We start from the raw sequence: 24,842 nt of genomic DNA, 5'->3' as shown, positions 1-24,842 counted from the left end.
TGTATGGTGGTTAGAGGAATTGACTGACAAATCTATGGGTATACATATACTGTAGTAGCCTATTGCCTAATTTTGTCTGTCAAACAGGTAGGCCTACCTCTTATTTCGTAAATGGGGTCCAACACAAAGCCCTGTTGTTTGTAAATCAAATTAAAATGAAGCTAGCGTCAGGATTTGGCCAGGATTGTTCCAGTTTTGGCCACTAGATGCCCCCATTGTGCTTTTTGACCCTTTTGTTTTCCCTTGTTTCCAGTTATTATTTGCACCTGTGCCTCGTTTCCCTTGAATGTAATTAAACGCTTAGTTTTCCTCAGTTCTTTGCTCTGTGTTTGAATGTTAGCACCCAGCCCCAGCGATTTTGTGAACATTTGTTGCTCCAGTTGGACTCTCTTGTGGTACTCGGCTTTTGTTCTCGTTTATTTATTTCGATTATCTTTTGAGGCTTTTTCCTGCTGTACCTACCACCTTGTGGATTTACCTTTTGACTTGGAGGATTACCTCTTTCTCTTTGAATTACTTTTGACGTTGTGGATTTATATTTTTGCCTAAAGAACTTTCCTTTTTACCTTATTAAAACACCGTCTCAAGTACTGCTGTGTCTGCCTCATCTTCTGGGTTCTGCCGACTATTAGTGGCTCAGTTTGCTAAGTGACTGTTTCTCACACCGGAGACCCGAGTTCGTAGCCGGGTCTTGACAGCTAGTTGAAATGAATTATGCCTACTCAAATTTTATTTCAGCACCATGAGCTGTCCATTTCCAATTGATTGTGCCATGGCTGCTGCTTCAAGTTTCATCACCACAGTGTAAGTTACTCGAAATCTGGCTTATTGTGAGGTCAATAACTCTAATAAATACAGTGCCTTCAGAAAGTATTCACAGCCCTTGACTTTTTCCACATTTGGTTGTGTTACAGTTTGAATTTATAATGGATTAGATCGAGATGTTTTGTCACTGGCCTACACAATACACCATAATGTCAAAGTTGAATTATGTTTTTTGAAAATGTTCCAAATCAATAAAACATTTTAAGCTGTGTGCCACTAGGGATCCAGGTTTGAGTCCAGGCTCTGTCGTGGGGCCGGCCTTGACTGGCAGACCCATGAGGCGCCGCACAATTGGCCCAGCATCGTCTGGGTTAGTGGAGTGTTTGGCTGGCAGAGATGTCCTTGTCCCATCCATGCTCTAGCGACTCCTGTGGTGGGCCGGACGCGTGCACGCTGACCCGGTCGCCAGGTGTATGGTGTTTCCTCTGACACATTGGGGCAGCTGACTTTCAGGTTAACCAGGCATTGTGTCAAGAAGCAGTGCGGCTTGGCTGGGTCGTGTTTCGGAGGACGCACGGCTCTCGACCTTTGCCTCTCCCGAGTCCGTACGCGAGTTGCAGCGATGAGACAAGACTGTAACTACATATTGGATACCACGAACTTAAAGAAAGAAATAAGAGGTAAAAAAATATATATATAAAAAAAGTAAAAAGCTAAAATATCTTAAGTCAATAAGTATTCAATAAGTATTCCTTTGTTATGGAAGCCTAAATAAGTTCAGGAGTAAATAATTGCTTAACAAGTCAACTAATAAGTTTCATGTATTCATTCGGTATGCAATAATAGTGTTTAACATGATTTCTGAATGACTACCTCATCTCTGTACCCCAACATACAATTATCTGTAAGGTCCCTCAGTCAAGCAGTGAATTTCAAACACAGATTCAACCACAGAGACCAGGGAGGTTTTCTTATGCCTCTCAAAGAAGGGAACCTATTGGTAAATGGGTAAAAAAGCAGAAATTGAATATCGCTTTGAACATGGGGAAGTTATTAATTACACTTTGGACCAGGGGTGTCAAACTCATTCCATGGAGGGCCTAGTGTCTGCTGGTTTTTGTTTTTCCTTTCAATTAAGCCCTAGACAACCAGGCGTGGAGAGTTCCTTACCAATTAGTGACCTTAATTAATCTAGTACAAGGGAGACGCGAAAACCAGCCCTTTGTGGAATGAGATGGATACCAGTACATTGGGTATCAATTCACCCAGTCACAATTTTTTTTATTTAACTAGACAATTCAGTTAAGAAAAAATTCTTATTTTCAATGATGGCCTAGGAATAGTGGGTTAACTGCCTTGTTCAGGGGCAAAATGACAGATTTTTACCTTGTCAGCTCGGGGATTTGATCATGCAACTTTTTGGTTACTAGTCCAAAGCTCTAACCACTAGGCTACCCGCCGCCTGCTTTTTGACACAGGCGTCCTTCCTAACTCAGTTGACGGAGAGGAAGGTATCCGCTCACGGATTTCACCATGAGTCCAATGTTGACTCTCGAACAGTTAGAGTTAAATGGCTGTGATAGGAAAAAACTGAGGATGGATCAATATTATGGTTATTTCGCAATACTAACCTAATTGACAGAGTAAAAAGAACAAATAATGTGCAGAATACAAATATTCTAAAACATGCATTCTGTTTGCAACAAGGCACTAAAGTAATACTGTACTACAACAACTGTTGCAAAGCAATTCACTTTTTGTCCTGAATACAAAGTATTATGTTTGGGGAAAAGCCCAATATCAAGCATACTGGTGGCTGCATCATGTTATGAGTATCCTTGTAATTATTAAGGGCTGGGGAGTTTTTCCTGATAAAAAAAAAACAGAATGGAGCTAAGCACAGGAAAATCAGAGAGGGAAATCTGGTTTAGTTTGCTTTCCACTAGACACTAGTGGTGAATTCACCTTTCAGCAGGACAATAACCTAAAACACAAGGCCAAATCTACACTGGAGTTGCTTACCAAGAAGACAGTGAATGTTCCTGAGTGGCCAAGTTACAGTTTTGACTTAAATCTCCTTGAAAATATATGACAAGAACTGGAAATTGTTAACTAGCAAGAATAATGGGCAAATGTTGCACAATCCATGTGTGGAAAGCTCTTAGAGACTTACCCAGAAAGACTGCCAGCTGTAATCGCTGCCAAAGGTGCTTCTACAAAGTATTGACTCAAAGGTGTGAATACTTATGTAAATGACATATTTCTGTATTTCATTTACAAACATTTCTAAAAACATGTTTTCACTTTGTCGTTATGGGGTATTGTGTGTAGATAGGTAAAACATATTTAATCCATTTTGAATTCAGACTAACACAACAAAATGTGGAATAAGTTAAGGCGTATGGATACTTTCTGAAGACACTGTATATCATGGGCAAGAAACATATACCTTTTAATAAATTAAAGTAGTAGCAATTTATCAAAGTTGACCTCCAGTCCTCCTTTAAATCGTTGTGTTGTCCTTCAAAAACTGAACAGAACATATGCAATAGGCTAGTCTGCGCTCAAGATTTTATTTTTTGGGACTAGCCCTGATCAAAAAAGATTTTCGTAAGAAGCTTTTGACTCTCTCTCTGAACTGCCATTGTGTGCCTAGACAGCAAAGCTATTGGTTTGGCAACACTCAAAAAGGTTTTTGAGTCTTCATGTACCACAACCAACAACTATGCAGTGGAGCTATTGGTATGGAGGAGGATAAGGAGGATGAAATGGACAATGAAATATATAATGACATTGAAATTTAGGCCTAGATTAGCTAGGCTCTCACCAACTGTTATGTTCCAAAAAAGAGTTGTGTTTGTTCAAAAAAAGAAACAGCCCAAAATAGCATTTAGTCTCTTATTGTTATCATGGACGATGTAATTAAGATTCATGTCTTAACCCAATGAGTCCCACAATAATTCTGGAGCATTTTGAACTTGTAACCCATTTTAAACATTTTGTGTTTAAAATGGGTTACAGACTTCTGGGTTGTACCATTGAATTTGTCTATTTCTTCTGCATCTGTAGATAACAACATCATAAGTGTGATTAACGGGGTCTGAGCTAGAGCGATGGTTGTGACACAAGGGCGGATCCCGAAGGGGTCTTTAAAAACATAACTGTAGCTATCACAGCTCAGGAGAAGACCCAGATGCAGACAGTTTGAAGTAACAAAAGTTTATTTCATAAACAGGGGGCAGGAAAACGACAGGCAGAGTCCGAAAGGTACAGAACGCCAGGCAGGCTCAGGGTCAGGGCAGGCAGAATGGTCAAAACCAGGACAACTAGAAAACAGGGACTAGAGAAAAACACGGGGAAAGTACGGGGAAAACGCTGGTAGGCTTGACGAGACAAGAGAAACTGGCAACAGACAAACAGAAAACACAGGTATAAATACACTGGGGATGATGGGGAAGATGGGGGGCGACAAGCACAGAGACAGGTGAAACAGATCAGGGGTGACAGTAGTGCCTGAATGGTTTGAGCTACAAACTATTAAAAGCTATGTATGAAATGCTGAGACTCTCACAAACACGCACAAGTAATGCATATTTTGCTCTATGATGCTGACAAGCTACACAAGAGTCGTTAGATAGAAGATCATAGGAAATCCTAGGACATAGTGTCTATAATACTTTAATAGGCTCATAGTTTTATGTTTTTATTATTTTATTTAACCTTTATTTACAGGGAGTCACATTGAGATTAAACATCTATTTTGCAAGAGAGCCCTGTACACATTACAATAAAAACAGAATATTAAAACATACAAGTGTATAAAACAATGTAATTCAGCACACAATTAACAAAAATAAACATTTAATAAAAGCAATCACATTCAACTACATAGAAGTCCTCAATCAATTTAAACTGCCTGAGTGGCAACAGTACATCTAGCTGCAGTTAACTCTGCATATTGTTCCACAAATTAGGGGCAAAAAAACTACATGTGGATTTTCCTACATCTGTGGAGACTGAAGGGATCTCTAGTGTTATTCATTCCTGTGAATGGATTTGGTAACTTATGATTCTTATCTTAATGAATGATGTTACATATAGATGGAGTTTCTGTAAGATTGCTTTGAAATAAATAAAAGGGAATGCAGCTTTCTTCTTACAGACAAAGAGGTCCATCCCACATTTTTGAACAGACTACAATGATGAGTCCTAAAATTGTCCCCTGTGATAAAACGTATTGCGGAATGGTAGACTGCGTCCAAGGGTTTTAAAACAGAGGTTTCTGCATGCAAGTTAACAATTTCACCAACATCCAATACAAGAAAAAACGTTGCTTGAACAATCTTTCTCCTAATTTTAAAACTAAGGCATGATTTATTTCAATATAAAAAAACAATCTTGGTTGCTGTCACAAACTCCACAAAGCTGTCACTGACTAGTTGGATATTTATTTCCCAATGTGTAAACTATTTCAGCATTCATATAAATTAGTTTTTACCAGGTTTTTCCTTTTACTAGACCGTATGCCAAATTGTATGGTGTTCTACTTGTAGCCCTGGTTATCATGAAAATAAAATTGTAAAACGCATAATTGTGAGGCTATGTTTAAGGGCGGACATGTAGATAAATGAAAGTCAGAAAAATAACACGGTTTTTTTGCAGGGGTCTCTGGACTGATAGGGTTAATTGCAGATTGGACCGCAGGTGTTTTTCTTGGTTTTTATGTACACAAGCCTACTAGACAAGCTAAATTACTTCTATGCTCGCTTCAAGGAAAGTAATACTGAAACATGCATGAGAGCATCAGCTGTTCTGGACAACTGTGTGATCACGATCTCCGTAGCCGATGTGAGTAAGACAGGTCAACATTCACAAGGCCAGACAGATTACATGCCAGACAGATTACCAGGACGTGTACTCCGAGCATGCGCTGACCAACTGGCAAGTGTCTTCACTGACATTTTCAACCTCTCCCTGTCTGAGGCTGTATTACCAACATGTTTCAAGCAGACTACCTTAGTCCCTGTGCCCAAGAACACCAAAATAACCTGCCTAAATGACTACCAACCCGTAGCACTCACGTCTGTAGCCATGAAGTGCTTTGAAAGGCTGGTCATGGCTCACATCAACACAATTATCCCAGAAACCCTAGACCCCACTCCAATTTGCATACCACTAACAGATCCACAGATTACACAATCTCTATTGCACTCCACACTGCCCTTTCACACATGGACAAAAGGAACACCTATGCGAGAGTGCTATTCATTGACTACAACTCACCATAGCACCCTCAAAGCTCATCACATACCTTAAGCTAAGGACCCTGAAACTAAACACGTCCCTCTGCAATTGGATCCTAGACTTCCTAGGGACTTCCTGCCCCTAGGTGGTAAAGGCAGGTAACAACACGTCCACCATGCTGATCCTCCACTGTTCACTCATGACTGCACGGCCAGGCACGACTCCAACACCATCATTAAGTTTGCCGATGACACAACAGTGGTAGGCCTGATCATCGACAACAACGAGACAGCCTATAGGGAGGAGGTCAGAGACCTGACTGTGTGGTGCCAGGACAACAAGCTCTCCCTCAATGTTATCTAGACAAAGGAGATGATTGTGGACTACATGAAAAGGAGGACCGAGCACGCCCCCATTCTCATCGACGTGGCTGTAGTGGAGCAAGTTCCTTGGCGTCCACATCACCAACAAACTAACATGGTCCAAGCACACCAAGACAGTCGTGAAGAAGGCACAATAAAACCTATTCCGCCTCAGGAGACTGAAAAGGTTCTACAGTTGCAACATCGAGAGCAACCTGATGGTTTGCATCACTGCCTGGTATGGCAACTGCTTGGCCTCTAACTGCAAGGCACTTACAGGGTAGTGCGTATGGCCCAGTACGTCACTGTGGCCAAGCTTCCTGCCATCCAGGACCTCTATACCAGGCGGTGTCAGAGGAAGACCCTAAAAATTGTCAAAGACCCCAGCCACCCTAGTCATAGACTGTTCTCTCTGCTACCGCACGACAAGCGGTACCGGAGCGCCAAGTCTAGGTTCAAGAGGGTTCTAAACAGCTTCTACCCCCAAGCCATAAGACTCCTGAACATCTAATCAAATGGCTACACAGACTATTTTGCATTGCTCTTTTGCGCTGCTGCTGCTCTCTGTTTTTATCTATGCATTGTCACTTTAATAACTACCAACATGTACATATTACCTCAATTACCTCGCCTAACCGGTGCCCCGCACATTGACTCTGTACCAGTACCCCCTGTATATAGCCTCACTATTGTTATTTTACTGCTGCTCTTTAATTATTTGTTACTTTTATTTCTTTTTTTTTGTGGTATTTTTCTTAAAAATGCATTGTTTGTTAAAGGCTTGTAAGTAAGCATTTCACTGGAAGGTCTGTGACAAATAACATTTGATTTGATATGTATGTTAATCTTTTTAGTACCTACAATCTGTAGGTACAAAAAAGATTAACATAATAATCTATGGGGGGCATATATTTTTAAAATCCTGGAGGGACTGCCTGAATATCAGTGTTTCACACTGAAAATGTGATCCAAGAAAGGACTAGCAGAAATTAGATAGAACTGTCAAACTAATTTTTAAGATTGGCTTGAATGTGACAATACACCAAATCAATCCCTTACAATTGTAGGAGATTGTCACTCAACAAGGGTACAGGAAGAGACAGGTTTGGGCTTGAGCCTGCCAAAGTAATTTTGTTTCTGTTTGATGATCTCTTCTCCTTCCCCGCCAACCAGCGAACTGCATCCAGAGGATGAGGCGAACGCCCCCGCTGGATGAGCTTCAACCACCACCGTACCAGGACGAGGACGGCTCCCCGCGGATGTCCTACACACCATCAGACCTGGGCGACGCCAAGTGCAACCTGTCCCAAAACAGCGACAGTCCCCATCACTCCTACGGCAAGTGTCCGAGCGAGGCCAGCAATGGACAGGAGACAGAGAGTTACCTAAACAAGGGGTATGAGGAGGACATACCCAGCGACAGCACAGCTGTGCTCAGCCCAGAGGTGAGAGACACCACAGGACATACCGGAAAGACGTAACCAGTAACATATTGGAGAAAGAGTTTTTCCTGAGGGCCAGTTTCCCGGACACAGATTAAGTCTAGTCCTGGACTCAAAATTATTTTCATTGGATATTCTTAGCTTTTTAGTCTAGGACTAGGCTTAATCTGTGTCCAGGAAACCGCTCCAATGTGTTTTGCCACATTTCTATAAAACATACCATATAAAGGATGTAGGCTACGTCTAAGGTAAATGACCACTTGAGTTTGTATGCCAATGATGCAAATTGAATAGTGAATCAAACATAATATAGTCATTTGTTCAACATGTATTTGGAATATATTTATTTTTGAAAGATGTGCTATCTAACCTCCAAACAAGCTTCAATGCCATACAACACTCCTTCCGTGGCCTCCAACTGCTCTTAAACGCTAGTAAAACCAAATGCATGCTTTTCAACCGGTCGCTGCCTGCACCCGCATGCCCGACTAGCATCACCACCCTGGATGGTTCCGACCTAGAATATGTGGACGTCTATAAGTACCTAGGTGTCTGGCTAGACTGCAAACTCTCCTTCCAGACTCATATCAAACATCTCCAATCGAAAATCAAATCAAGAGTCGGCTTTCTATTCCGCAACAAAGCCTCCTTCACTCACGCCGCCAAGCTTACCCTAGTAAAACTGACTATCCTACCGATCCTCGACTTCGGCGATGTCATCTACAAAATGGCTTCCAACACTCTACTCAGCAAACTGGATGCAGTCTATCACAGTGCCATCCGTTTTGTCACTAAAGCACCTTATACCACCCACCACTGCGACTTGTATGCTCTAGTCGGCTGGCCCTCGCTACATATTCGTCGCCAGACCCACTGGCTCCAGGTCATCTACAAGTCCATGCTAGGTAAAGCTCCGCCTTATCTCAGCTCACTGGTCACGATGGCAACACCCATCCGTAGCACGCGCTCCAGCAGGTGTATCTCACTGATCATCCCTAAAGCCAACACCTCATTTGGCCGCCTTTCGTTCCAGCACTCTGCTGCCTGTGACTGGAACGAATTGCAAAAATAGCTGAAGTTGGAGACTTTTATCTCCCTCACCAACTTCAAACATCAGCTATCTGAGCAGCTAACCGATCGCTGCAGCTGTACATAGTCTATTGGTAAATAGCCCACCCTTTTTCACCTACCTCATCCCCATACTGCTTTTATTTATTTACTTTTCTGCTCTTTTGCACACCAATATCTCTACCTGTACATGACCATCTGATCATTCATCACTCCAGTGTTAATCTGCAAAATTGTAAATTGTAATTATTTGCCTACCTCCTCATGCCTTTTGCACACATTGTATATAGACTCCCCCTTTGTTTTCTACTGTGTTATTGACTTGTTAATTGTTTACTCCATGTGTAACTCTTTGTTGTCTGCTCACACTGCTATGCTTTATCTTGGCCAGGTCGCAGTTGCAAATGAGAACTTGTTCTCAACTAGCCTACCTGGTTAAATAAAGGTGAAAAAAATAAAATAAAATAAAATAAATAAATGGGAGGCATGTTTGTGATTATCATATTGTGTGAGCGGAGCAAGTAATTGGGAGTCAATCTAAAGCGGAAAGGTGGAATAAACGAGTCAGGAGTAGATTTTCTTGATTGAACACAGGTCTCTATTGAGGGCATTTGGTCAACACAAACACTCCAACATAATCAATGAAAATCTCCCAAGGAAAAAACATACATCTTCTTCAGATCAAATAGGAACACAATACGATTATCTTTAAACTACAACAAAAGTTACGGGAATGTCACCGTCTTAGTGGTTCTTCATGGATAGCTCCTCTGTCTCGGTGGCCATCTTCCAGAGATAGTTACCCCCCCTCTGCTGGTGCTGGTTCCTTACTCTCTCTTATAGGGGAAGGAGAATATGTCATTTGCACCATCAGCTGTGCTTAATTGCCTCTGGTTACCTTGTGTCCCATGCCTGTCGGGCTACTATCTGTGAGCCCAGCCTGCCCTCTGGTGGTCCTCTCACAATATGTAGGTGTAAAGTGTCTGAATCAGAGATGAGATCAGACACTAACATAAAATAAAAAGGTGTAAACTGAGACTCAGTGATATGGCATGACCATAAACAGTGGTGCAAACAAGGAAAGTACAGAGAGAGTGCTAAACAAGAGGCTGATCTTGTCACAGATATTGTGAAGCATTTGTGCATTTACGCAAAAGTTCTCTCCACCCTCGTGCAATGTGAAAACAGTGTGATGAGTACCTGCCCTGAAAGGCACAGGGACGAAGCCCAAAACAAACACGTATACAAAAACACAGGGATGTAACCCAAACAAAAGAGCGAGGTAAAACCTAATAAATACACGGGGCGAGACCCGCAATACACTACAAGGTGTCAAAACCCGTAATAACAAATGCACAACAATACACAGGACAAGACCTGTAATAAAAAGTGCACAGTACACGCAACACGAAATAACAAAGCACAGGTACTCATAGACCAACGGACATGGGAACAATAACCGACAAGACAATGGTGAACAGAGGGCATAAATACTGTATACAATTACTAATCAGGGGAAATGGGAACCAGGTGTGCGTATTGAAACAGTTCAGTGACGCCTAGAGGCTGGTGACGTAGTCCTCCAGAGATGGTGTAGGGAATGAGCAGCAGTACTGGGGGGATCTGTGACAGGTTAGACCTAGAAAAACCAAATATGACCCCCTGTAGGAAAAGGAGAGTCTCACGAACACGATGGTGTTCTCCGACTCGTCTAAGGTAACGCATACAAATGAATAGGTGCGAAAATAATATATATTTACCTATAATTCCTGTGTAAAATAAAAAATATTTATTTCCTTTCTAAAACTCCGAGATATAGGACAGACGCTTCAAATCCTTATGTCTTTTTTGCCATTTATGAATGTGTTATTCAATGTGTTTTTATGGGCTATAGTAGTGAAGGCCAAATTCAATATCTATTTTTTATATCTAAAGGGGTCCTAAATGGATGATGATCCATGGTATGACCTTCTTAAAACAATTATATATGTCTGCTTAGAACCCCCCTCCCTCAACGGCTTAGACTTCTAAGACTATATTAAGCAAACGACATGGCACCATTTTCTTGTTTTTATTTTATTTACAGATAGCCAAGGGCACACCACAACATAATTTACAAATTAAGCATGTGTGTTTGGTGAGTCCACCAGATCAGAGGCAGTAGGGCAGACCAAGGATGCTCTCTTGCGTGAATTGGAAAATGTCTCTGACCTGCTAAGCATTCAAAATATAAACAAGTACTTTTGGATGTCAGGGAAAATGTATGGAGTAAAAAGTACATTATGGATGTTCATTAAAAAAATGGGGTATGGATGTGGGTACGCAGACCCATGAGCCACTGCTGCCCCAGAGTTCTGAGTTCCATTGTTTTGTGGCTCCGACCCCCATCGAAAATGCCTGTCCCTGTTCTAGGCCTTACCTTAACTTTGGAATAGGCGTGCCGCTAGCGCCCCACCTCGACAACATCCGGTGAAATTGCAGAGCGCGAAATTCAAAATACAAAATTCAGAATATTAAACATTCATGAAAATACAAGTGCCTTACATCGTTTAAAAGCATAACTTCTTGTTAATCCAGCCTCTTTGTCAGATTTCAAAAAGGCTTTACAGCGAAAGCATACAGGACAGCGCTATTTACATTACTGGAGATAAATAACTAAATGTGCGCCCTCACTGATACACGTCACAACACTACAGCCAAAATGGGAGCCACCTAGAAAAACTACAATTTTTTTTTTCAAAAAACAAACCTTTCTAAAGACTGTTGACATCTACAGGAAGCCCTAGGAACTGCAATAAAGGAGGTATTCCATTGATATTCCCATAGACAGCCATGTCAATGAGTGGTGAGCTCAAAATAAAAAATCTGGATGGATTCTCCTCTGGCCATATCAGTTCTCTTATACTCACAGACATTATTTTATGCATATCCTAGCTTCTGGGCCTGAGTAACAGGCAGTTTACTTTGGGCACCTCAGTCATCCAAACTTCCAAATACTGCCCCCTATCCCGAAGAAGTTTTAAGGAACAACAGGTACTGCTGGAATGTCTACCAATGGCATGTCCATCTTTTAGTGAGAAATTACACTGGTCACTCAAAATATTTATCAAGTATTTACAAAGTATATATTGGCCAGTGACAATTTTAGCATGTAAATCTTAGTGGGGCAAAAAAATGGTTTTCGATGCATGCCAGCAAACCCACTACACAACACAACACTAAACAATATATTAATTGGACTATAGCGGTGACAAACGGTGCCGGCCTACATAAAGCTATCCCAACAGCAGAGCTTCATTTCAGTACCATGGAGTGAATCTTTAACTTCTTATGGTATAGGGGACGCTTGCCAGGGAAAATGCAGAGCGGCAAATTCAAAACAAATTATATAAAAATCAAACTTTCAATAAATCACACGTATACTCAATTAAAGCTACACTCGTTGTGAATCCAGCCAACATGTCAGATTTTAAAAAGGCTTTTCGGTGAAAGCATAAGAAGCTATTATCTGATGATAGCACAACAGTAAACAAAGAGGGTAGCATATTTCAAGCATATTTCAACCCTGCAGGCGCTACACAAAACGCAGAAATTAAATATAAAACATGCCTTACCTTTGATGAGCTTCTTTTATTGGCACTCCAATATGTCCCATAAACATCACAATTGCTCCTTTCGTTTCATTCCGTCCATATATATCCAAAATGTCAATTTATTTGGCCCGTTTGATCCAGAAAAAACTGCTTCCAAATTGCGCACAGTCGCTACAAAATATTTAAAAAGTTGCCTATAAACTTTGCCAAAATATTTCAAACTACTTTTGTAATACAACTTTAGGTATTTTTAAATGTTAATAATCGATCAAAATGAAGACGGGTCTATCTGTGTTCAATACAGGAACACAACAAACCAAGCTACTTTTCAAGTCTTGCGCAACTCTCAACAGTGTTACGCAGTTCCTAGATGGCCAGACTTCTTCATTGCACAAAGGAATAACCTCAACCAAATTTCAAAGACTGGTGACATCCAGTGGAAGCGGTAGGAACTGAAAACAAGTTCCTAAGAAATATCGTTTGCCAATGAGAACCGAATGAACAGACAGAGACCTCAAAAATGGTTTTATTCTGAATGGTTAGTCCTCTGGGTTTTGCCTGCTACATAAATTCTGTTATACTCAGACATGATTCAAACAGTTTTAGAAACTTCAGAGGGTTTTCTATCCAAATCTACTAATAAATATGCATATCTTATATTCTTGGCATGAGTAGCAGGAAGTTGAAATTGGGCACGCTATTTATCCAAAAGTGAAAATGCTGCCCCCTATACCTAAATAAGTTTTTAACACCTGGGATCAGTGGAGCCTTCCCTGACAACGAAACAGTTCATTCAACCTCATTTACTGCCTTTAAAAAAATCTTGCTTGTATGGCTGATTGCTTAAACAAATGTGGTTTCTACTGACAATTGAAATGTACAAACTATGGCATAAGGGAATGATGAGCGGAAAAGAGGCAATCTGAAATGTCGATTAAGACATTAACGAGCGAGCTAAAACGGACGTAGTCAATATTACTATTTGTACAGCGACAGAGTTCAGAACATGAGCCATTCTTACAGTATTTTGCCTGTACACAAAGTAAGAACTGTAGGATAAATAAAGGGGATAAATAAGCAGACATTGAAAGCTCTTACAATATTTTATGATGACATTTCTCTAAAACAGGCTATAGGCTACATGTGCACCACCAAGTCAGAACAATAGGCTAAGTTATGAGGTGGGAAGGGACCTAATTATTAGGGTGAGGCACATGGGCTATTTCGATTTCCAACTTGTTTTGTAATGTTTATGTCCAATGGCCGATGTGCACCGGTACGTTTGATTTATAATTCAGGTCTGCAGTCAAATGACCACCCCTCATTACTGTCAAACGCTCCCTGAAACACTTCAGTAAGTAGGCCTTTCTAATCCACCTGGCCCGGGTATCCTGGAAGGATATTGACCTCATCCTGTCAGTAGAGGATGCCTGGTTATTCTTTAAAAGTGCCTTCCTCACCATCTTAAATAAGCATGCCCCATTCAAAATGTGTTGAACCAGGAGCAAATATAGCCCTTGGTTCACTCCAGACCTGACTGCCTTTGAACAGCACAAAAACATCCTGAGGCTTACTGCATTAGCATCGAATAGCCCCCATGATGTGCAACCTTTCAGGGAAGTTAGGAACCAATATACAAAGGCAGTTAGGAAAGCTAAGGCTAGCTTTCTCAAACAAATATTTGGATCCTGTAGCACAAACTCAAATAAGTTCTGGGACACTGTAAAGTCCATGGAGAATAAGAGCACCTCCTTCCAGCTGCCCACTGCACAGAGGCTAGGGAACACTGTCACCACTGATAAATCCACGATAATTGAGAATTTCAATAAGCATTTTTCTACGACTGGCCATGCTTTCCACCTGGCTACCCCTACCCCGGTCAACAGCCCTGTATCCCCCACAGCAACTTGCCCAAGCCTCCCCCTTTTTCTCTTTCACCCAAATCCAGATAGCTGATGACACTGATGATACTCTAGACCCAAACTACTACAGACCTATATCTATCCTACCCTGTCTTCATAAAGTCTTCGAAAGCCAAGTCAATAAACAGATTACCGACCATTTTGAATCCCACCGTACCTTCTCCGCTATGCAATCTGGTTTCAGAGCTGGTCACCTAAGTCACGCTCAAGGTCCTAAACGATATCATCACCGCGATCGATAAGAGACATTACTGTGCAGCCGTTTTCATCGACCGACCTGGCCAAGGCTTTCAACTCTGTCAATCACCACATTCTTATCGGCAGACTCAATAGCCCTGGTATCTCAAATGACTGCTGCACCTGGTTCACCAACTACTTCTCTGATAGAGTTCAGTGTGTCAAATCTGAGGGCCTGTTGTCCGGATCTCTGGCAGTCTCTATGGAAGGTCCACAGGGTTCAATTCTCGGGCCGACTCTCTTCTCTATATACATCAATGATGTCGCTCTTGCTGCTGGCGATTCTCTGATCCACCTTTATGCAGACGACACCATTCTGTATACTTCTGGCCCTTCTTTGTACACTGTGTTAACAAACCTCCAGACGAGCTTCAATGCCATACAACACTCCTTCCGTGGCCTCCAATTGCTCTTAAATACAAGTAAAACTAAATGCATGCTCTTCAACCGATCGCTGCCCACACCTGCCCGCCCGTCCAGCATCACTACTCTGGACGGTTCTGACTTAGAATATGTGGACAACTACAAATACCTAGGTGTCTGGTTAGACTGTAAACTCTCCTTCCAGACTCACATCCAGCATCTCCAATCCCAAATTAAATCTAGAATCGGCTTCCTATTTCACAACAAAGCGTCCTTCACTCATGATGCCTAACATACCCTCGAAAAACTGACTATCCTACCAATCGTCGACTTCGGCTATGTCATTTACAAAATAGCCTCCAACACTCTACTCAACAAATTGGATGCAGTCTATCACAGTGCCATCCGTTTTGTCACCAAAGTCCCATATACTACCCACCACTGTGACCTGTATGCTCTCGTTGGCTGGCCCTCGCTTCATACTCATTGCCAAACCCACTGGCTCCAGGTCATCTACAAGTCTTTGCTAGGTAAAGCCCTGCCTTTATCAGCTCACTGGTCACCATAGCAACAAATTGGATGCAGTCTATCACAGTGCCATCCGTTTTGTCACCAAAGTCCCATATACTACCCACCACTGTGACCTGTATGCTCTCGTTGGCTGGCCCTCGCTTCATACTCATTGCCACACCCACTGGCTCCAGGTCATCTACAAGTCTATGCTAGGTAAAGTCCTGTCTTATCTCAGCTCACTGGTCACCATAGCAGCACCTTGTAGAGTCCAGCCCGACGGATTGAGGCTGTTCTGAGGGCAAAACTCAATATTAGTAGTGTTTTACTCTCAGTGTATATGAAAGTATATATGGAAGTTCAGTTGTTTAAATTAGTTCATCTACATTAGACCCAAATTGATGTGTACCTTAAAATACAGTGTTACCAGATATTTTAGTACGCCAAACGATAGTTAAAAAACAACAAAACAACAAAATAAAAGAGAAATGCACTCTATACATTACTGAAACCATGAAAATAATGTGGAAAATAAGGACCAACTGCCATGGAAACCTCATGGGGGAAAAATATATATACAGTGGGGCAAAAAAAGTATTTAGTCAGCCACCAATTGTGCAAGTTCTCCCACTTTATAAGAGGAGAGGCCTGCAATTTTCATCATAGGTACACTTCAACTATGACAGACAAAATGAGAAAAAAAAATCCAGAAAATCACATTGTATGATTTTTAATGAATTTAAAAATTATGGTGGAAAATAAGTATTTGGTCAATAACAAAAGTTTATCTCAATACTTTGTTGGCAATGACAGAGGCCAAACGTTTTCACACACTGTTGCTGGTATTTTGGCCCATTCCTCTCATGCAGATCTCCTCTAGAGCAGTGATGTTTTGGGGCTGTTGCTGGGCAACACAGACTTTCAACCCCCTCCAAAGATTTTCTATGGGGTTGAGATCTAGAGACTGGCTAGGCCACTCCAGGACCTTGAAATGCTTCTTACGAAGCCACTCCTTCGTTGCCCGGGAGGTGTGTTTGGGATCATTGTCATGCTGAAAGACCCAACCACGTTTCATCTTCAATGCCCTTGCTGATGGAAGGAGGTTTTCACTCAAAATCTCATGATACATGGCCCCATTTCCTTTACACGGATCAGTCATCCTGGTCCCTTTGCAGAAAAACAGCCCCAAAGCATGATGTTTCCACTCCCATGCTTCACAGTAGGTATGGTGTTCTTTGGATGCAACTCAGCATTCTTTGTCCTCCAAACACGACGAGTTGAGTTTTTACCAAAAAGTTAGATTTTGGTTTCATCTGACCATATAACATTCTCCCAATCTTCTTCTGGATCATCCAAATGCTCTCTAGCAAACTTCAGACGGGCCTGGACATGTACTGGCTTAAGCAGGGGGACATGTCTGGCACTGCAGGATTTGAGTCCCTGGCGGCGTAGTGTGTTACTGATGGTAGGCTTTGTTACTTTGGTCCCAGCTCTCTGCAGGTCATTCACTAGGTCCCCCCGTGTGGTTCTGGGATTTTTACTCACCGTTCTTGTGATCATTTTGACCCCACGGGGTGAGATCTTGCGTGGAGCCCCAGATCGAGAGAGATTATCAGTGGTCTTGTTTAAATTAAATTAAGACTTATTGAAGTCTTTTGATTGAGAAACCTTATGGTTTAGACAAGACTGGAGCTCAGAGGATGATGTATAGTTGTTTCGGTAATTTGATTTTTGCAAATGGGTGTGTGGTCTATAGAATATGATTCTAAAGTTCCTTTTTGCACCTGTAGATTTGTCATGCATGAGACTACCGTGGTGGGAAGAAATGATCGGAATGAAACACTTATTTTGGGCTTCACGACCACACACACATGCACACAGATAGCCAAAGTCTCTCAACCTCTATTTCTCCCAATAAATGTCCCACTTTCTTTGCTTGAATTCCAATCCAATATATTCCCTGTTAACCCTTCACCCTCAGAGATTGGGAAGGATTGGATGGATGTAAACAAGATGTTGATAACGGCACCCCACATTGTTGAGCTATTGCTATATTGCTACCAAGAAGTATTTTCAGATCTGCGAGGGGGGAGCTTACAAGGGCAGAAGGAGGAACTAAATTATCAGATTGTAATCCTGCCTTTGAAACAGCCTTATAAACAATTACACCACTGTCATGATTTTGTCTGATATATTTCCTTCATAAATGTGTGTAATGTTTTTATCTGACAGAAGCCCTTATACAGGTCATGGTACAAGAGCAACGATAAACTACGTCGAAAACATAAGGTAACTTTGATCGTCCTGATCCATTCCACCTCCCATAGTTCAAATCCTCCAATTCACCCTGTTCACCCAAGTAGAAACTAGAGGTTGAGTCTTTAGGATCTCTCTCGTAGCTCAGGTGTTTGTGATAGTAGAGGCTTTTCAGTTTCAAGCAAACGTTCAGTACTTCTCTAGTTCAAGTGACTAGCAATGTAGAAATAGTCCAAGAGCTGTGATGACTGTATAACGTATGATAGATCATACGTATGGCGGTGTAGACTTAAAAAAATGTATTGTGTTTGCCAATCTTTTGTACATTACTTCTTGTGTGGTGTAATGTGTCTCTTTAGGACATGTCAGCCCGGGGGTCAGCGTCTCAGCTCCCCAAGGGCTACGAACCGGAACCCCTGGCCAAATATGGCACTCTAGATGTGGTGTTTGACTACAACTCCCAGGACCAGCGGCTGGCGGTGACGGTCACGGCCGCAACAGACATCCCGGCCCTCAAGCGTACAGGCAACGTTGCCTGGCAGGTACATCTGGTGCTGCTGCCCACAAAAAAGCAGAGGGCGAAGACGTGCATCCAGAAAGGGCCCTGCCCGGTCTTCACAGAGACCTTCCGCTTCAGTCACGTAGAGTCAGAGATGATCGGCAACTACTCCATTCGATTCCGTCTCTACAGCGTGCGGCGGATGAAGAAAGAGAAGGTGCTGGGAGAGAAGGTGTTCTACCTCACCAAGCTCAACTTGCAGGGCAAGATGTCGGTGCCGGTCATACTGGACCCCTGCTGTGCCTTCCCTGTGAGTAGATCAAAGTAAAAGCTAGGCCTCAAGCATTTACTATACACAACAGCTGTGATGGTAGAATGCTGTTCCTGGGGTAGTTTTGTCATGTACTTACTAAGAACCTACCCGGATAATACATGAAGACTTTATTTCTGACATTCTGGTATTTGCCTGGATTCTTTTCCACATTGCAAACATCAGTTATTTGATTTGAGTTATGTAGCTCGTTGTAAATGAACATAGTCCAAAACAGAGAAACTCGTACAAACTCTAACAACTTTCACATTTTACTGTCCAATGCTGTCTCAAAGGTTTGTCAGAGCATGTCTGCCAGTTATTACAGCATCTCTGCATTTTTATTATAAGAATGTTAATTCCTTACCTTACTTCCTTACAAAGAATCCTGGGCCCGTATTTATAAAGATCTAGGATCAAGTCACCCCCTGTCCATGTAATGCTGAAGGAATGTCCACTTTGGTTCTGTCTCTGTTTAACAGAATGGCACTGTTTTCATGTCACTTCTTTACGCTAAACATCAGATGCTGATTCCTTTGTATTAATTATGACAAATTCAGGCAAAACTGATCCTTTATCAACACTCCTACTCTGAGATGCAGACCCTGAAAATTAATTGACCTTCTTGTTGGTCCATCTGTCCACCCACGTGCTAGCAGGGCGGTGAATCCCAGCCTAGTATATCGGAGATGTCCTGCAGCGAAAGTGCCTCTTCATTCCAGTCAGCCAGCCAAGGCTCCACACCAGAGATCTTGGTAGGACTCGTCTACAATGCCACCACGGGCCGTCTCTCAGTGGAGATCATAAAAGGCAGTCACTTCAAAAATCTGGCTGCCAACAAGCCACCCAGTAAGTACACTAAGACATTCTTCTGGTTGCTTGTCAACACTTTGTCAATTATAGTCAGTGTCACCCGAGTCCAGTTTTCATTTAATGATAATGAGAGTCCTTGCTTTCAGATCTGGTTTCGGTCACTTGAAGGACCAGAGTAGCACTGGATAGATCAAGTGAAGCAACATTGAATGAGGAATTTCCTTGTAACTAGCAGTTATATGTGTTTGTCAAGATCATACATTTCTGTGCAACTGTTGATTTAAGCAAAAAAAAGTGTGATGGGTCCACACTCAAGATGTTGCATAAAGCTTACTTTTTACTGCACCAGGATAGCATACACAGACGTTTCGGCCTAACAGCATTCCTCAGTGTGTAGGTTATTTTTCAATCAGAAACAGCATTTATAGGTATGGCCCTTTATTTTGGGGATTTCTTTCCATCCCACCTTACAAGGCAGATATAGCACCTTCTTACACCACGTGTGAACTAATTGTCACGTGCATACCATAATCATCCAAAGTAATTATCAAATTATCCTAAATAAATTCCTAACCATATGGATTGACTATAAATGAAATGTCTGTTGATATATAGCACCATTGTCATCAGCAGTATATGCTGAATTGTATAAGCAATTTAGAATTTAGCTGCCATGTATAAAAAACGCTTTCAGGAACCAATTTATTAGGATAAAAAAAATGTTTTAAGTGATATTCAGTTTTTTAATTTAAATTATATCTACATACAGTTGAAGTTGGAAGTTTACATACACCTGAGCTAAATAAATTTAAACTTAGTTTTTCACAATTACTGACATTTAATCCGAGTAAAAATGCCCTGTTTTAGGTCAGTTAGGATCACCACTTTATTTTAAAAATGTGAAATGTCAGAATAATAGTAGAGAGATTGATTTATTTCAGCACATTCCCAGTGGGTAAGAAGTTTACATACACTCAATTAGTATTTGGTAGCATATTGCCTTTAAATTGTTTAACTTGGTTCAAACGTTTCAGGTAGCCTTCCACAAGCTCCCCACAATAAGTTGGGTGAATTTTGGCCCATTCCTCCTGATAGAGCTTGTGTAACTGAGTCTGAGGTTTGTTGGCCTCCTTGCCTGCACATGCTTTTTCAGTTCTGCCCAGAAATGTTCTGTTGGATTGAGGTCAGGGCTTTGTGATGGCCACTCCAATACCTTGACTTTGGTGTCCTTAAGACATTTTGCCACAACTTTGGAAGTATTCTTGGGGTCATTGTCCATTTGGAAGACCCATTTGCGACCAAGCTTTAACTTCCTGACTGATGTCTTGAGATGTTGCTTCAATATATCCACATAATTTTCCTCACTCATGAAGCCATCTATTTTGGGACGTGCACCAGTCCCCCCTGCAGCAAAGCACCCCCACAACATGATGCTGCCACCCCCGTGCTTCACGGTTGGGATGGTGTTCTTCAGCTTGCAAGCGTCCCCCTTTTTCCTCCAAACATAATGATGATTATTATGGCCAAACCGTTCTATTTTTGTTTCATCGGACCAGAGGACATTTCTCCAAAAAGTACGATCTTTGTGCAGTTGCAAACCGTAGTCTGGCTATTTTATGGCGGAATTGTAGCAATGACTTCTTCCTTGCGGCGGTATTTCAGGTTATGTCGATATAGAACTCGTTTTACTGTGGATATAGATACGTTTGTACCTGTTTCCTCCAGCATCTTCACAAGGTCCTTTACTGTTTTTTTGTTATTGATTTGCACTTTTTGCACCAAAGTACGTTAATCTCTAGGAGACAGAACACGTGTATGTATTCTTCCGACTTCAACTCTACTTCCATGGTTGGTTAAATTGACTCTCCCCTTTAGCTGCCCTTAATTTATCAATTTTAAAACTTCCGAGTCTATATACAACAATATTATGAGCAACGCTCATGCCCTGCCCACCTGAGGATCTGACTTTTTCAGCCATCTATTTTCCTGTTTTTGAGGAGTGCAAAATCCACTTGTCACTTAAATCTCGCTGGATTGATTGCTTTAAATTTACTCCTGTGACTCTTTCGTACTCTTGCTTGTGCCTTTCATTTTCCCCCGTTAACATTATGACCGTGGAATTGTTTGTAATGACCTGTCATTATACCCTGATGAAGACAGCTTGTCTGTCAAAACGTTGGACATAAATGTTTTTGCATCTGAACTCCTAGAGTGTGCGGCTCTCCTTTATTTTTAAGTGTTTCATTCCGCTAGCCAGCACCTCTCCTAAATAGGTGTATGTTTCTTTCGCCTCTAGATTGTAATGACCTGTCAAACACACCCTGTGAATGGCTGAAATGTGCTAAATAGAGTATATTGTCTAACCGTTGAATTTATTAGAATGCTAAAGCTTTGTCGAAGATTTAACGCTCCGTCTTGACACTTACATCACAAGAAACAGAAGAAAGGTAATTTTATTTTTTATTATTAATACAATTGTATTATTAATGCAAGTGTTTACAAATTAGATTACACACTTGAAAATGAACACTCGGATTATAATGAGTAATATTATGTCTGATCTCGCAAACAGTAAAGTATGTTTTGATAGGTGTAATCTCGAGCCAAGCGTGTAGAATTTGTATTATTAATACAGTTGAAATGTTTACAAATTAGATTACACACTTCCGAAAATGAACACTCGGATTATAGTGAGTGATATTATGTCTGATCTCGCAAAACAATGTAAAATATGTTTCGATAGGTGTAACCTAGAGCCATGCGTGTTGATTTTTTGTCTGAGGGTATCCTGCTATTGAAACACTTGTTGAATAATGCAAGAAAACGTGAAAAAAACGAACTTATGAGGCAGTCTAGACGGCGTAGGTGAGTGTACGTAGGGCAGGCAGAGCTAGGTATTACTACACTTTTGGAGCTAGAAACACAAACATTTAGCTGCACCTGCGATAACATCTACAAATCTGTGTACGCGACCAACATTTTTGCCTGAATAAGAGAACAGCATAAGTCCTCATGAGTCCTCAACTGGCAGCTTCATTAAATAGTACCCGCAAAACACCAGTCTCAACGTCAACAGTGAAGAGAAGACTTCGGGATGCTGGCCTTCTAGGCAGAGTTGCAAAGAAAAAGCCATATCTCAGACTGGTCAATAAAAAGAACAGATGGGCAAAAGAACACAGACACTGGACAGAGGAACTCTGCCTCGAAGGACAGCATCCCGAAGTCTTCTCTTTACTGTTGACGTTGAGACTGGTGTTTTGCGGGTACTATTTAAGGAAGCTGCCAGTTGAGGACTTATGTTGTTCTCTTATTCAGGCAAAAATGTCTCCAATGGATTACACATTTATTCATTGGATGGTTCTCTCAAGGATTGAGTTCCCACCTAAAAATATCTTGGCCCGTTTTCCCAATAGTGATGGAATTTAGGCTTAGAGTGTTTTAACGATGCATCTTTCCTACAACTGCCAAAGATGTAATATGCCTTTCCCAAAACAACACGCAGAGAGAACGTTTGATAAGTGCGTTGTTGAGGCATGTGTCGATACTGATAGGATCGACAGAAAGGCAGGGCTGCTCTCTGATTAGTGTTCTACCTTTCCAATCTTACCTTAACATTAGAATTATTCCACAATACTGACGACGAATCAGCTCCTATAGAGATATAATCACCTATGGCTACAAATATTGAGGCGGCTTATTTTAATGCTTGCCCTACAATAATGAACTAAATCAAGATGCTGCATCATTGCATACATTACACATCATGAATTATATTGAGCCAAAAAAGTGACAGTAGCGTACAAATAGATAAATAAAACTCAATAAAATAAATTAACATTAAACTGATTTCAATATCCTTCAAATACACTGAGTAAACCAAACATTACGAACACCTTCCTAATATTCAGTTAAAAATCCTTTAACCTGTCTCTTCCCCTTTCATCTACACTCATTGAAGTGGATTTAACAAGAGACATCAATAAGGGACCATAGCTTTCACCTGGATTCACCTGGCTACATACAATGCATTCGGGAAAGTATTTAGACCCCTTGACCTTTTCCACATTTTGTTACGTTACAGCTTTATTCTAAAATATTTTTTCCTCATCAATCTACACCACAAGGATTGTGCCAGGTTTCCTCCATTCAGACCAAAGTTTCAATCTTGATTTCATCAGACCAGAGGATCTTGTTTCTCATGGTCTAAGAGTCCTCTAAGAGTCCTTTAGGTACCTTTTGGGCAGTGTTGTGTCTTTTACCGAGGAGTGGCTTCCGTCTGGCCACTCTACCATAAAGGCCTGATTGGTGGAGTGCTGCAGAGATGGTTGTCCTTCTGGAAGTTTCTCCAATCTCCACAGAAGAACTCTGGAGCTCTGTCAGAGTGACCATTAGGTTCTTGGTCACCTCCATGACCAAGGCCCTTCTCCCCCGATTGCTCAGTTTGGCCAGGCGGCCAGCTCTAGTTAGAGTCTTGGTGGTTCCAAAATGTCTTCCATTTAAGAATGATGGAGTCTACTGTGTTCTTGGGGACCTTCAATGCTGCAGTAATGTGTTGGTACTCTTTCCCAGATCTGTGTCTCGACATAATCCTGTCTTGGAGCTCTAAGGACAATTCCTTCAATCTAAATGGCTTGTTTTTGCTCTGACATGCACTGTCAACTGTGGGACCTTTTATAGACAGGTTTGTGCCTTTCCGAATCATGTACAATCAATTGAATTTACCACAGGTGGACTCCAATCAAGTTGTAGAAACATCTCAATGATGATCAATGAAAACAGGATGCACCTGAGCTCAATTTCGAGTCTCATAGCAAAGAGTCTGAATATTTATTTAAATAATGTATTTCTTATTTTATATGTAATACATTTACAAACATTTCTAAAAACCTGTTTTTGCTTTGTCAGTATGTGGTATTGTGTGTAGATTGATGAGGATTTGTATTTAATTTGATCGATTTTAGAATAAGGCTGGAACGTAACAAAATGTGGAAAAGTCAAGGAAAGAGCAGATGTCCGTAATGTTTTGGATATTCGGTCTTTTAATATTATAATATTATAATATTTATCTTTTAATACACTCATCTCGGTTTTGTTTTGAAGCATCTTCACTTGTTATGCAAAGAATGGGCAAGTTGGGCAAGTTTGGGCAAGTTTGCTAGTTTTCCATATATTCTATAATCTGCATATTTTGTGTTTCCACCAAACAAACTTGTTGCAGATAAAAATCAGTGCGTGATGAGGTAGTGCACACAAAATGTACATTTTCGCCTACGTTTTAATATCCCTCAAAAAAAATTACGTTTCAAAGTGTTTCCATCACATTTTCATCTCTACCGCTAGTTTTGTTACAAAAATTGTTGCGTTAAATAGTAAATGTGCCTACATCGTCTTGGCATATGTGCTCTAGCCAACAGCTCACAGGTTTTTTATATGGTATGACTTTCCTTGCAAAAAAACT

The 24,842-nt window shown here is 41.2% G+C and overlaps 1 protein-coding gene across 2 annotated transcripts in view; it reads left to right on the top strand.

The window, feature by feature from the left end:
• syt14a (synaptotagmin XIVa) overlaps positions 1–24,842 on the top strand; it is a 67,983-nt gene that overhangs the window by 25,502 nt on the left and 17,639 nt on the right. Inside the window, exons 4-7 of one of the 2 annotated variants that reach the window (XM_031830533.1) lie at positions 7,545–7,816; positions 17,739–17,795; positions 18,122–18,571; positions 19,231–19,420. In XM_031830533.1, coding sequence (XP_031686393.1) covers positions 7,545–7,816; positions 17,739–17,795; positions 18,122–18,571; positions 19,231–19,420 — 969 coding nt within the window. Of the gene's footprint in view, positions 1–7,544; positions 7,817–17,738; positions 17,796–18,121; positions 18,572–19,227; positions 19,421–24,842 lie in introns of both variants that reach the window. The other variant, XM_031830532.1, reaches the window with a different exon arrangement.

This window comes from Oncorhynchus kisutch, linkage group LG8 (assembly GCF_002021735.2).
Source record: "Oncorhynchus kisutch isolate 150728-3 linkage group LG8, Okis_V2, whole genome shotgun sequence".
NCBI lineage: Eukaryota > Metazoa > Chordata > Actinopteri > Salmoniformes > Salmonidae > Oncorhynchus > Oncorhynchus kisutch.
This window is presented reverse-complemented; position numbering and strand designations above follow the sequence as displayed.